This window comes from Trachymyrmex septentrionalis, unplaced genomic scaffold, assembly GCF_001594115.1.
Source record: "Trachymyrmex septentrionalis isolate Tsep2-gDNA-1 unplaced genomic scaffold, Tsep1.0 scaffold13, whole genome shotgun sequence".
Lineage (NCBI taxonomy): Eukaryota > Metazoa > Arthropoda > Insecta > Hymenoptera > Formicidae > Trachymyrmex > Trachymyrmex septentrionalis.
Window position 1 is genome coordinate 4,520,784 of NW_017304438.1, and position 15,459 is coordinate 4,536,242.

At 30.9% G+C, this 15,459-nt stretch overlaps 2 protein-coding genes across 3 annotated transcripts in view; one reads left to right on the forward strand and one right to left on the reverse strand.

Moving 5' to 3' along the window:
• The window catches only part of LOC108756707 (transmembrane protein 147), a 4,837-nt gene extending 393 nt beyond the window's left edge, over nt 1–4,444 (reverse strand). Inside the window, exons 1-4 of one of the 2 annotated variants that reach the window (XM_018500719.1) lie at nt 4,114–4,444; nt 3,907–4,045; nt 2,549–2,770; nt 2,406–2,466 (exon numbers count right to left, since the gene is read on the reverse strand). In XM_018500719.1, the coding sequence (XP_018356221.1) occupies nt 2,406–2,466; nt 2,549–2,770; nt 3,907–4,045; nt 4,114–4,190 (499 nt within the window). In that variant the 5' untranslated portion in view covers nt 4,191–4,444. Of the gene's footprint in view, nt 1–2,117; nt 2,467–2,548; nt 2,771–3,906; nt 4,046–4,113 lie in introns of those variants that run through there. The other variant, XM_018500718.1, reaches the window with a different exon arrangement.
• A 1,164-nt stretch (nt 4,445–5,608) lies between these two features.
• Nucleotides 5,609–15,459, forward strand: part of LOC108756912 — a 67,199-nt gene continuing 57,348 nt past the window's right edge. The window contains exons 1-2 of the transcript XR_001939873.1: nt 5,609–5,660; nt 7,942–8,111. The gene's annotated coding sequence lies outside the window, so the exon portion shown is untranslated. The remainder of the gene's footprint in view (nt 5,661–7,941; nt 8,112–15,459) is intronic.

A 15,459-nucleotide genomic window follows, 5' to 3' on the forward strand; every position in this document is an offset into this window, starting at 1 on the left:
ATTTAAGAAAATAAGATAAATCGTGTTTGTTTGTTTAATAATTAATAACAACTTTTCAACATTATAAATTTATACTTGGATTTCGTACTTTTATCATGTTTATAGATATCATGTTTTTCGATAGCACTAGCTTTCATTATAAAATTTTCTAAAATTAAGGGAGGGGCAATATATATTTTTCGTAAAATTTTGTAACTCTAAATTTTTTGAAAATTAACAAATAAAGAATACCTATATGTCTTGTTTACAATAACAAACTCGTAAATGCAGATGACGCCCGTGGCATTAAATTTTTCTCGTTACACCTACGTAAATAAACGTCACATATTTTTGAGATAAGGAGAAAGTATACAACAAGTAACTTGTATCTACACGTGATAAGTTCTTCTCAGTTACGTGATAGAGGTCATACATGATTAACTTGACAAAACAAATTTATAAAACTGCAAAGTATCAGCTTGTTTCGTAATGTCCAGTAAAGACAGATTATTCGTTAACATGTTGTAGAAATCGATAATATTGGATTTTTATACGTATAAATACAATTTTTAATTATAGAAAATTATCCCAAAAAATTTGTCATATTTAAAAAAAATAGAAAAAATATTTTATTTATACAGAAAAAAAATAATATAATGAAAATAATGTATACACGTTCTATACATTGATTGAAATACGCATAAAAACATACTAAACAAAATGACGTTATATAAAAAGTCTCACTTTCATTTGTGCTATACAAACCCCTCACATTCTCGTTAACCTTCACCTCACGAGAGTTTATTGATATAATGTGCGTAATATATATTAGTCAATGATCAATTTGAATTCCAGCATTGTCAACGTGCTGTGAAATAAAAGGGAGGTCAGGTCTGTAGATAGACGTGTTATGTCCCTGAGCAGATTCTTAAATTATATATTTGAGAAAATACATACTTGACATATTCATATATATATATGTATACTTAAGAAAACTTGGCTACATTATGAATCATTGATTTATTGGAATCGCCATTTACATACGTTATTAAAATAAGGAAAGTTCTATATTTCTAGCAGATGTATAAATACATTTCCCAATGAGTAGATAGAATGGAAATTCCAATGTGTAACTCTCTTTGAGAATCAAATATTAACATATTAAGCTGGGGAAATACTCTGCTTTTATAATTTATATATTTTCAAGAATTAGCAAAATTAATAAATTTATTATTTTTCAAAAAAAAATTGTCTTTATAACCCAGTATAGTATAGAATATTTTAATGATAATAAATTATATATATAATAATTACAAATATGTTTAATCTACAGTCTCTTTGATTAATTTTCATTGTGTTATATTTTAAACAAAATTAATCAATAGAGTTTAGTTTGTTCCAAAAAGATTTATACTCAAAAGAGAAAGAAATAGATTATTCCTGTTACCTTTGGCTTAGTTTTGAATCAAGATTCGTTATTAGCGAACTCTATTCTAAAATGATTGTCACCACAAATATTTATGTATATACAGACCTGCAATCACTAACGTCCATTAACTGTAATAGAGCGGAGTCTCTAGAATAAAGGCTAAAATGAGAGATCGCATTCGGCCATTGTTCTCAAAAGAATATTTATAAAACGAAGATGTGAATCAAAGTAACAAGTCTATCATAAGAAAAAAATTATAAGTGCTTTATTAATAAAATTTATAATTCAAAAATAATTATTTCTATATTTTAAATTTATTTATATCTTTTATTTAAAAAATTGAGTACAAATATTCATACTATATATTCTGAATTAAAAAAATCAGTGTCCAGTGATATGACCAAAAATTCATGTAACATGCACTGATGCAAAAGTATTTTTCATAGTATTATTATATCTAGAAAAATCTATATATTTCTTTGGTATTCCTATCCTCTTAAAAAAATTTCATATTTAAGAAAAATATAATATCAATTTTAAAAAATCATTTCTCTTCTCCTATATAATGTACTACACAGATTATTGCTCGCAAGATTATTGCTAAATATAATATTTGATGTGAGATACTTTCAAATTATGTGTGAAATTTAGAATATAAAATTATAAAAATAAAAGAGTATAATGCAAATGCAACAACAGCAGCATTTATTATGTAATGTACAATTATAGTATTATTAAAAAATGGGAGACACGATTAATGCAATCGTACGTTATAATAAATATATACATAAATTCAGATATGAATTTCAGAAAATTCCAATTGAATGCGCAAGACCTGCGTAAATATGCAACGTTGTTGCGCCGATGAAAAAGGTAGTGATCGCTTTAATAATAAGTGTTGACCATGGACCAGCTAATAAAAGAGATGAAAGAAAGTCTAGCATAAGTGGCCTATATACTGTAAGTACAAGCATACCAACTACTATAGGAACTAAACCACGCCGTAAATCATGTCTAGACCATAACCAAACCAATGTTGCGGTCGTTATATGTTGCACCTGTTAGAAATAAATCACAAATCTAAGTTTCCTTACATGTATATAAATTTCTCATCATAAAGTATAAATTATAAATTTTTACCAAATTGATATTTGATTCAAGACTCTTTTGAATGTATTTCCAATCAAACTCAGCGCCACGCGCTCCAACCCAGAGCAACAAAAATCTTGTAAGCAGCACTTCAGCTCCTGCCCATCCTATACCAGCAGTTAATACCTTGGCATGCCCTTTGCCAGGTATACTATTTAGTACCAATAAAATTCCTACCAAATCTGCCAGATCAATAGATGACTTTAAAAATTCCTAAAATGTATTTTTTATTTATAAAAGGATGCAAAGCTTTTTATGAAAACAAGACTAAATTAGGGATGTTTTTTACTTTTAGATAATATAAAGTAAGTGTGACAGAATGACCATATGCAAAGCTGGACAAAGCTGTTAGTCTGCTTGCCAAGTGATTGATTGTGACTTATTGTATTTATAAATACCCAGTCAACCAAGTCTATTAAAAACAAATTTTATTAAATGCTTAGTACAAATATTGTTGATAAAAAGGCACTGAATTTGATACAAATTCTGTTATATTCAATATCAGCAATTTAATGATAAATATACATAAAATCTATTGATGTAATCTATGTGAATAAGTTCATATTTTATTAGCAAAGTTTGCGCCCAAAAATCATACTTTGAAAGAGCTGGAGAATCTCTCCAGAGGATTAGCTAACTTGTCTTCTTATATAGGACTTTTAAGTGTTTTCTTATAAGAAGTATATCCATCTTATGGTAAATATTGTATAATGAAAAGTCAACTTAAATAAAAATGATAGATTTTGTTTTTGCTATCAATTTACTATTAAATTATGTTAACAGATTTTGTTATATATGTGCTTACATATGTGTTACATATGTGTTAACATTTTGTCGACATTATCTGATAAATCTTATTTTGTTTGTATCCTTCTTAATAACAAAATTTGTAGCAAGATTTTGCAAGACCTTTTTTCAAAAGACTACTACCCCGATATAGATGCTTCCAATCTTCCACAGGATAATTATAGAAAAGTAAAAAATTTGTAAAATCAAGACATGAACATGCAAAATACATTTGACAAATTTCCTCAGAAACTTAAAAAAAATTATACAGATGATGCAATATCCGCATCGACGTAAAACATGTCTATTCCAGTTATCAGATTGCTAATTTGCTACCTGGTTATAATGATATAGCACAGGAACTTGATGTTAACTTGATAATAAATTTATTATCAATTTGTTCACTAAAGATAAGAACCAATTTAATTGCTAAAGATAAGAACCAATTTAATTGCCACATTTAATTGCTTGGCGAGCAGGCTTGGCTGCTTTGTCAGCTTGAACACACTAAATTTTAATAATTATTGCTTAATTGTAAAGGAAAAATATCTAATAATATATACTCCAAAGATATCAAAACCCTCTTCTCCCACATTGTCAGCGGTTGGAAAAAATGTTGCAAGTGCTAGCATTTTTACGAGCTGCGTGAATATGTAAATACCACCGGCTTGATTGCATTTCCAGAAGGCACCGTACTCCGACCTAGAAATATTTTCCTTCACTATATGTCCATTTAAAAATTAGGTTAGAAACGAAAATATAATACTTACAAGCCAGAATATTTGTAAGTTAAATAGTATGGTACGTATACCAATGCCAAACAATTTCCGAAGTGATATAGCGTCATTTTTCAGTGATATTTATTCAATTTTTGATATCTAAGAAATGAACAAGTTATAGTAAAATTACAAACATCGTGACACACTACTATTGACTACCATTACTATATGGCTACTCCTTTTATTTTTTATAATTCTTTGTAGCGGCACTATATTATACTTTCTGCACTTATAGTGAAATAGGATATACAATTAGGCATTAGAGAGAAAAAGAGAAAAGATGGAAAATATAAAAAAGTTCGGAATAAATCTTGTGTCGTAAACTGTGGTGAACTCAAGAAACTCGATCATATTTCTGACTAGTGCTCTGTGGATAAAGAATGTCTCTGCTTGAAACAGTTGAAACTTTAATCCTAACCTAACCTAACCACGCTGTGAGATTGGTTTAATAAAAATCTCGTTGTTTAATCGATGAACAAAATTTTTAACAACAAGAAATATAAATCATATTACTTAAGATTAAATGTAAAACATTATTTTTTTATTTCCATCAAGTATTTCCTAATAAAAAAAGGAAATAATCAAATCTATTAGGTTATAGAGAAAGTGTGATGTAGAAAAAATATTTTTTATCGATTTTGCGATTATCCATCATATTTAAACATTGTTTAATATAATTTATCACGTGTTATATTGTTATAACAAATATTTGTGTCAAACTTATATTTCTTGTAATTGAAGAATGAGTTTTAACAATTTAAAGATTTGAATACGAAAGTGTCAATAGTTCGTGATTATAAAAAAAAAGATAGTAAAAAAGTAGCATATCTTCTGGCTATGCCATTATTCAATTTACCATTTGGTCCTTTGATAAAAGATCTTCCTAATGCCATATTACATAGTCCCCCTCTTTTATATTTTAACCCCTTTGAAAGGGGTACAGCAACCCCTTTCCCCATAAAAAGGGGTAGCTGCTAAAAAAAAGGGTGCTGCAGCAGCAGAAGTATTGACTACGTTCCTTCAACAATTTGTGACTTGTGTGCATTAAAATATTCATGTTTTTCATTTAATTAAGTATTATAAGCATAGTATATATAGGTGTCTTTATATGATTTAAGCTAAGGTATACCAACTACACAAGTAAGTTAGATATTAATAAAACATCTATTACCTTTACTGCATAAATATTAAATTGGTCAATTTTTCTTCTGTTTTCTATCTATATTGATAGGATACGATACATGGGACTTCGACTGCTCCGTTCGAGCATGCTCGGTATCCCAGAGACTGCTGCTCGCTGTCCCTCTCCAACGTTTCTTATGGAAGAGAAACTCCTGGGGGTTGGTTGGGAGCTGCTTGTGATTGGGCAGGATAGTATTGGATCTACCCCGCAGACTACTCTGCATGGAAAGGGTAGCTCAGTTCGTCACAGGCTGTTGTCAAATCTACTTCGCAGTGTGCCTGGTATCAAACTATTGTCAGGATGCCAGAATTAAGTGAACCAGTGGTAGCTTTGAAAGTGTGTAATAATTTCAAGTGTACGTATTATATATCAAGAACTATTTGTACTTGTGAAAAATTTGGAAACTGCTTTTATAACAATACTTAGTTCTATTTTATTTTTTGTACACTTATATATATGTATTATATGCTTTACATGTTCATATATTTAGAAATTACTTTTAGTTTTCTAAAAATAGATCACAATTTTCTATAATATATTTACATTTAAATATGATTAATCTTTATCTACAGAAATAAATACATGTGTAACTTGTGAGATACATGCTTTATATTTTTCATTACACTTCTTTTATAAACGTTCTGATTTGTTTTAAAATAATCTTGGATATATAATTTGGCAGATATTAAACGTTATATTCATACTGTTTAACTAATTTTTGAAAATTGCATTATTAAAATTATTGCTTACTATCTACTGAAATACTGTTGAAATCACACACAATGAAATGTTGATATACTAGTGAGAAAAATTTCTATCCCTCTCAATCCTTTCAACTCTTCCCCTTTTTCATCCCTTGAATGAAAAAAATAATCACCCCTTTCATGTGATCAATCCCAAAAAATATGTACTAGAGCGTTGTATACTATTTATAAAGAAAAATGTTATGGAGAGATTGTTAAAAAAATTAAAGATAAAATAATAATTTTGTACAAATAATTCTTTATAAGAATTATTGAAGAAATAGTAAATAAATTCGTAACATCTACACAACTTACATGTAACATAATGAAATATTATTTTTTTATTATATAAATATTTTTGTAATAAATATAAATTAAAGAAATATAATACAACATTTTAAATTTATATCTTTTTATCTTTATTGAGAGTGAGAAATGGGTGGAGCTTACATTCCCTTGCTTTCCATACAAGCTTCAGGAAAAAGGGTAGTCAGTTTTATGGTGGAGTTCAAGGATGAAAGAACGTGTATAGTAAAAGAAGTGTGATTAGTTTGTCAATAATTTTTAAATAGAAATTTTTCGATGTTTTTTAGTAAGTTTGTGATGTAAACATATATATAATTTTCATTATTTTGTTTTAATTGATTTTATAGAATATAGATTATATAAACTATAAATCTTCGGAATAAATATAATAAATTATCTATTTTTATATTACTTTATGAAGTACATGTATATCATGATTAGAAGGTAAGACAATTTACTTTTATTTTTTATATTTGCATTTATATGTATTTGATGTTTGCATGTCATTCATAGAATCATATGTTACTTAATGAACAATCATAAAAATTATCTTTGTAAATTGTTTTTTAAGTTTTGCTAAATAATATTTGTTAAAATAAGAATAAAAGGATAGTCTTCATCACTTTATTTCTGATTGTAACATTTTTGAAAAAATCAATTTATACTTATAAGATACATGTTTCAAATCATGTCCGCACGATGGCGTTACAATTTCCTATTCACATATTTCAACGTTCATTTCAGCAGGCATAATTATAATTACCTTATAATTACATAGATGACGTGACCAGTAACTTTATGAAATGTTTTTTGAAATAATTGTGTAATTTCTGCAGATAGTCAACTCAATTATCAATAATAATTAGGATAAAGCTAGTTCATTGTAACATATTTAATATATTTTAACAAATTTAAAATAACTAACGTTTTACGGTATTTTATAAATTTTTATACATTTTATATATTATATTTGATTTTTTAATTTATGAATTTTCAAAAATAATGAATGATTATGAATTTTAAGTTTTTTTTATGTATTTATCGCACATATTGAACATTATTTCTCATAATTTTCTCAAAAACAATGAAACATTTAAAAATAATAAACATATAATAACAAAATAAAATGTAACATAAATTATTATAACGTTATAATATATTTGTTATTATTTATATATAATTAACTCCTATTTCTGTCAAAAATAGCAACCGAAAATAGAATCAAATTGAGATGTAGTTAATTTTAAACCGTACCTTAATGTTTTATAATTTATACTTTTTGATCAAAAAAATTTTATCTTTTCCCCATATTTCATCAATCGTGCACAAACGGTTCGTTTATTTGAACTTAAAGCTTCCTAATGCTTCTCTTGGATTTACCTTGGATTTAGATACGAAGGTTTCGATCCTGAGAATAACGGCGCATCTCTCTCAATCCCGAATTTTGTACTTTTGTTGTCTCCCTTCTTCTTTGATAGGTCCACGCATTCAGCATAGGCGTGTTTGCATTTCTTTTTCCCTGGGGATGCTTACGGGACGGTGCGCAATTTCGAAAAGCCGATTTCAATTCCGTTCTCCTTTTTACAGAGAGAAGCGAAAGCTCGAGCGTGGGCGGTGCAGGATTACGAGAATCGCACAGACAGGCCTGTGAACACGTGCGAAAATCTCGTGTCTCGACGTTTGCCCATGTCATCGATCGTTCTTCCGTTTAACGTTTCTCGCGTTGAGAAAATCCGATTTCTCCCCTCATCCCTCCGGTAAGTAATACGACTTGCAAGAAAAGTGCATGTTAGGATGTACATCCGATTTGCAAACAATTTTATTGGAAAATAGAGATTTATCAGGAATTTAAATAAATTTAAATAAATTTAAAAAATTCTTCTATTTTATTTATCTAAAATTATATTTTTCTATTACCAAACTTAATTTGGCATACAAGTATATATGTGTATAAGTGTTTTATAAAATTGATTCTTTATAAATCTTTAAGATAAAATATTTTCTTTATTTTTATTACGTAAAATTAAACAATAAATATATAAATTATTATTAGAAAAATTGTCATATAAACTGTATTGTAAATTGATCATGCATATACGCTTTTTCCACTGACGCGGCGTTAGAGTAATGTATAACGACGAACTTCATTTCCGGTTCCGGTCTTCATCATTTTCACATCGTCAACTCTTCTTCTATATTCTGTCTCCCTTGCATATCGAAAGTATATGTCCTTTTATGTCGATTCTTAAATCTCGATTCTTTAAAGATCATTCGACTTTTCGCACAAAAAACTTGATTTCTCTCTAAATATCGTTCGTTTACGTATTAATTTTTGTATAGTAGAAAAAAGATTCGAAAAATATTAAAATTAATGTAATATAATGAAAAATTATAATACGTACTATAACAATTAATATCTAGAATTTCACAGTAATTAAAGAAATGTGGAAAGCAGAAAGAAAATTCCATCTCTCTTTGTTCTTCTTCTCTTATTCTATGAACATTAGCATATTTTTAAGTTGTGTCAGCGCTGGGATATAGAAAAATCCATAGAATATTTTCTATTCCTCGTGTGCAATGTATAAGCACATTTTTATGCGACAGAGAAATTGATATATTTTTCGCACTCAGCAAAGCAGTACAGAAAGGAATAATATCCTATCTTCAGAGCTCCAAACTTGTTAATATTCCACCGGCGCCTTATATCCTTCTGGGACAGTCTCTACCTACCCATGTTACATTTTTTTTCTTAGTTCTATAATATAAAAGAGTATCAGTACAAGAGAAAAATTCTCGACTGGCACATAGGTTGAATCGAAATTTTAAGTAAGTTTCTTTGGAAACTTCCAAGCAATGCGGAAATCCAAAAGAAGGAAATTCAAAGAATATCTAAAGAGTGTTTGCAAAGTTATAATATCAAATATTTTTTCATTTTTTCATGTTGCGTAATTTTTTGTCTTATATGCTCGAAAAAATTACGCACATTGCGAACAAACACTTAGAGATAAAATCTAAATTTTCAAAAATACAAACATATATATTGTATAATATTTTACATGTGCTATATAATATTATATATTTAAGATTATAATATATAGTCAGTGGCACAAGAGCGTCAACAATTCTCTGAAAGAAATCAAGTATATTAAAAATTAAAATTACAGTTAATAAAAGTAATTACATAAATAATATTTACTAAAATGCATTTATTTGATCTGGTGGCTATATTAATTCTAAGGAAATACATTTTAATACTTATAATGTAGTTTTAAAATAACATTTTAACTTTTAATACATTCGATTTTTTTAATAAATTACTGACGATCTTATGACATTGACTACATTTAATTTCATGACAATACGATATCATCGAAATATAGTATTATAACTATAATCATTAAATATTTGAGTGGCGCGGCGTATCGAAATTATACGCAGAAAAAATATCTATCTTGATAAAGAAGGCGGAAGGAATAAAAGGAGAGTAACTGTAAAGATGCCTTAATAAAGTAGACCCCGGAGCGCGGAATAATTTCCAACCAAACTCTTTGATTAGCCATTAAACTGCGATTTGCATATTTAAAGCGGGAAAGAAAAAACGTCGGGCCGCGGATGAAAAAAGATTTTAACGAGCATCTCTTTATTTAATGTCTGAGAGGGTGTTGCGCGGAAGTGACTCTAATTAAAGAGATATAATTGGCGGATGTACAAAGGCAAATAAGGTTCTCCATTCTAACGAAGTGTACTGTCATCGATATTCCTATGCGGCGCCGCGCTTCCAATTAATCATTCTTTCGCGCGGCATTAATATCCCCACGTTTTAAGAGAGAGAACCGCTGTATCATCCGCGTGCGAGAAACGTTTTATTATATTGTTTGCCTTTGTACCTCGTAAAAATAGAGACTCTATAGATAACCAAAATAATGAGTAAAGCTTGCGCTAACAAAGAAATTCTTATAATGAATTTACTGCATGATAATGTATATCTAAAATTAAATATCTAGAAAAAAATATTAAAGATAAATATATTAAATATAAAATTTTCTTTGTGTTGAAATATATATAGTTTGTGGAACGGAATTATTGTTATCTCTTACACATAAAATTCATATAAGTTGACAATGCTAATTTTTTAATATCAACTTTTTTTAAATGTTCTCAAAATTTCTTGATTAATGATAAATATACTTTTAATGTTTAATATAATAAATAAATTCTGCATACGTCTATTATGATATTTGCGTATGAAACCATTATGATTCTTCAAAATCAACCAGCAATGTGCGTAAAGTGTAAGAACAAAGTAACCTGCATTTCTTTCGTTGCACATTGCAGTCGTCGAAATATTACTTGAGTCGTTAAACATTACTGAAGAATGCTTTTAGCATTCCAGATATCCCTAGCTTGTTTGAGTTTCGGAGGTTATCAGCACGATCCGGGGCTAAGAACTGTCCTTAAATGCCGTAAACGGGCCTGCATGAAATAGAAGAAAGAGGCGACCGAGAGAGCAAGTCATCTCTAACTTTGTAAAGGTACCTCGCGCTTTGCCAGCCCGACCAGAGTCCAATAAAAACTTTACAGCCCCGTAATGAATGCAAGAAATAATTATCTCATGAATACATTAGTTTTAGTATCTCCCGACACGGACACGGCCCGTAAAAGCGGCATTGGATATCTTGACCTACGATTTCCAGTGCGTGCTCGCTTCCCTACGATCCTTAATCGCCATTCACTCGCCGCCCTTTTTCTCTTTCTCGCATGAGTCTAACCGTTCTTCCTTCCTTTCTTCCTCCTTTTCTCCTTCCTTTTCTCTTTCTTTCTTTTTTACACTCACCGATATTTTTGAAGAAAAGCTGTAGTGAACATCAAACATTTTCTTTGAAGCGTATTTCTGTTTTGTTAAAAAATGAATACATCATTCGTAATGAGTAATAGACAAAAAATTGTCTTTTAGGAGAATATAATTTTGGTGTCAAATCTTGACACATTAATAATTACCAAAGTATCATTGATGTAATAACTATGTCAAAATTTTTCTCATCTTCTCTGTATACTTAAATAATGCACGAGTAATGTAGAGATATCGCATGGGACACGCATTTAGTTCAAGGAGCATCATTGGTTTCGGTGGAAATCCTTTATGTGAATATCCTAACCGGGGGGGTGGGTGAAGTGGGTGGCGGTTGAGGGTGATGTCAGTTAGGTAGGAAGGGAGGTGTGCGTCGGTACTGTGGCATGGAGTGATTGATCGTCGCCTCGCGACACCCCCGTGTTCTCGTAGAGTGGATAAAGGGGTGGAAAAAGGAGTGGAAACCCTTTCACGCTTTCACGGATCAGTCACAGGATCACGTTTTCCGTGCCATCCCCTCGCCCCTTGGTACACGGGACATGCATCACCCTGCCATCCACTTCTACTTCCCTGACTTGTGCGTTTGCTCGTGTCGATGTCGCGAAGATCGAATCTGTAAACTTTGCGCGAAGGGAATGCCCCTCGAAGCGCGGATTATCTCGCGATTATGATTTGTCGGTGATATTAATTTTCGAGAGTTTTTACGTTTGCAACAAAACAGTCTAGATTAAACCAGCATGAGAATACAATAATCCGCATAGTACGCGAAAAGCCTTTCCGTTTTCTTGACATATCAACAATAAGTTTTATATTTTAATGAGAACACTCTTCATCCTCGCGACTCTACTGAATTTATCATGTTTTTAAAAGAAAGATCTAAAGAAAATGTCGCCATTATTTACGGGGCGCATGCTTCATCGGAAGCGAACGGGTAGATGACGGTGGGTCATACATCAGACACCTAATTCCTCCTTTCGCTCGAGTGTTAACTCTTATATCTTATCCATTTAGAAGTTCCATTTGGCAGTGTCCACGCGGCCGACCGCCTTGTCATTTCCAAATTGACGAGCCACTATGTGTCGCTGATATCCGCAATTTTCCCGCACACTGGAATTATCCGTTGGCGAAACCAACAACTTGCCAAAGAGTTATTCGTGCACCACATCTTAACTTTCTTAGTTGCGTTGACAGGTCCTGAAATAAAGGTACAAAAGAAAAACTATTATGTAACTCCAGAATTCTTAAAAGTTCTAAACATGGCTATCTAATTTTCTTTATTTAATTAGAAGTACGTTATTGCTGCCATTGTTTAAATAAAGTGATTAACTTTATTATCATTGTATCAATGTTTTGCAATATTATACAAGAGTTTTGCAATTTTCTAATTAAAGGTGTACAATTTTTCTAATTAAAGATGTATAATTCGAAATCGATCGATAATAGCCTTTAGTCGAACGATGGTCTCGGTAAATCAACTATGAAGAATTGTGGGGATATAGGAGGAGAAATTGGATATTGCTGCTAAATATTTGAAAGACTTCCGATCCGTAGAATTTCCTTGATATCCCACGGGACGAGCTGCGTCTCGCAAGTTCCTCGGAAATCTTCCCATCCTTTGGTTTTGAGCGACCAATTAACAAAAGAGCTTTTTTTTTAGTGTCGTTTTACCGTACGCCCATATGGGAAAGAGTGTACTGATATTGTGTCTTAAAATCGGGAAATTTTCTCATCTTTATTTCAAGATTTCCCAAGTTTATTCGACGGTCTAAAATCTCGGCAAATAAAAACATTACTCGATTGTTTCTTTGAAATTGTTGTTGTTTTCGCTCAAAATAAATTGATATAATATTTAACTGTTATTTGTTATAATTATTAAATGGATAAAAAGGAAATAATGTAGAGTTACGTAAATTTGTTATTATTAGAAATATATGATAATTAGATAAAAGAAAATATTTCTTTAAAATCATTTTTTAATGTACATATTAAAGTTTGTAAAGAATTAAAACAGTTTCAGCTTCGGGCGAATTGCTTTACGTTGACTCTCCTATCTTGATCGAAAGAGACGAGACGGTAGACCTGGCTCGGGGAATTTTAAAATTGAAGATTCTAGTCGAGAGACTAGGTGGAAGTACGATTCCCCTGGTTCGATCTTAGCTTGGATCGGGAGAATGTGTTTTTCCGCGCCCTCAAACACGTCACATGAATAAAAAATATCCTTCAAAGTTGCCAACCCCAGCGTCTAGCAGAACGTATCGGAGTCCCTTGTAGTGGCCAATCGTAAGGAGGGTAGAATGTTGGAACACTGCATATCGAAGAAAATGGAAATCGAAGGAAGAAGTCGTGTGTTATCACGGTTCTCGCCATAACTTCAAATGTCAGAAACAAATTTTGAAATTTTTATTTTTTCATAAATTCGTTTATAAATTTACCTTAAAATAATTATTTACTACTATTCTATTTCCTTAAGATTACTGTTATATTAAATAGTTTGCATATTTCAATGCCTGCAAGAAATTCAATTTTTGTTAAATCAAATATCTGTATTAAAAAAAAAAATCAGTAAATATACAATAAATCAAAGCAAACGATTTTCTACGATATGTATGTTTCTTTCAGAGCTAATTACTTTCTATGCAATCTACTAGTTTTTTATCGATTATCAGGACCCAAACTATTGAGTCTGAAAGTTCGACGGGCAGAAATGGCAAAGACGGCGATTCGGTAGGTCGGCGTCGATAGCTTCTTCCTGCTGAAGCTAACCCTAATATATTGGATCGAGTTTACAGGGGGATGGAGTCGCGCGGGACGTTGCGCGGGATAGAGCGGGTGGAGATCTGCGAAGGTAGGGGTTGCGAGGGGGTAGAAAGGTTACGGGTCATAAACCATCCTCAGTCGCTGAAATCGTTCTATATGCGAGTTCGTACATGTATGCGAGTGTACGTGCACGCGCGTCCATCTACTTCCGTATCCGTACGGTAGCACGTGTGATTCTCGCGCAGTACGAAGCAGGAGTTGTTTACTGCCTTCTGCGAACTTTTAAAGTAACGTAATCCAAGTGCGCGTTATACAGCATCGATCGATTCAATCGCAGAGTCGATGTGACATTTATTAATCTTATGAGATATCGATTTTGCGTGATAGAATGTATTTGACATTAGCAGAGAAACTGTGAGATATGCGTGGCGCGATATTTGAAAACGTAAAATTAATGAGAACGTAAAATTAATATTTTTGTGAAATTTCGGTGGAAAAAAGATCGAATTTCATTTATAAAATTGATCTCAATAAACTCAGCAATAAACTCATTTTACCCATTAATGGGCATAAAATAATAGGAAGTATCTAATCATTTTTATGTTTTATATGTTTCTACATATTTTTAAATTATTGAATTATTATATGTAAAATACCTATACATTAGCTTAATAATAATTACAATCGGTGTTAACTACTTAGATCGATGAGATTAATTCCATATAATAAAGAAAGGATGAAAACCATACAATCTATCGTTAAATTCGGTCGAATTTTGTATTGTTATATTTTGTATTTGTATAATTTGTTAAATTTTAATGTAATCAATATTATCTTAAACATCTGAGAACGATGCGAATAATGGTGTACAATAAAGACACTATAAATTATGTATTAACTAACATTACGATTAAGGGTCTAGATACGAATTATGTATCTAGTTTTTTAAATAATTTAATGTTTTCAATTAATGTACTGAAGATGGTCAGATTGTGACCGAAACGTCTACATATTGTTTGAATTGTTTAATAACATATAACTTATTTACATCTGTAGTGTGGCTGTATGCCACTTTCTAATATTTAATATTTAAAACCTATACATTACTATTACTAATCAAGATAATTTGTATCTATCAGCTTGAGGATGACCTGTGAAAATACATTGTTGAAAATTTAGGTTGAGAACCACGACGGGTGTGTAATATGAAGATAAGATGTCCCCCATGTTCCCATGTGCCAGGCTTCTCGATCGGGGATTATGTTGCCATCTACGTTGACCCATCCCTTCGAACGAAAACATCCCGTCGTAGTGCGCCGACCAGTCCAACCCCATTACCTTTCGCACTCTTACGTTCGTCATTTCTCGTGAATCTTCGTTTCTTATTCGTCGTAAACTCATCCGAGGAAAATGGGCAAGCATTCGTTTCTACTTCTCGAAATCACTTGCATTTTCCACCGAATTACCGAGATTACGTTACGTAATTTCAAAGACGATGC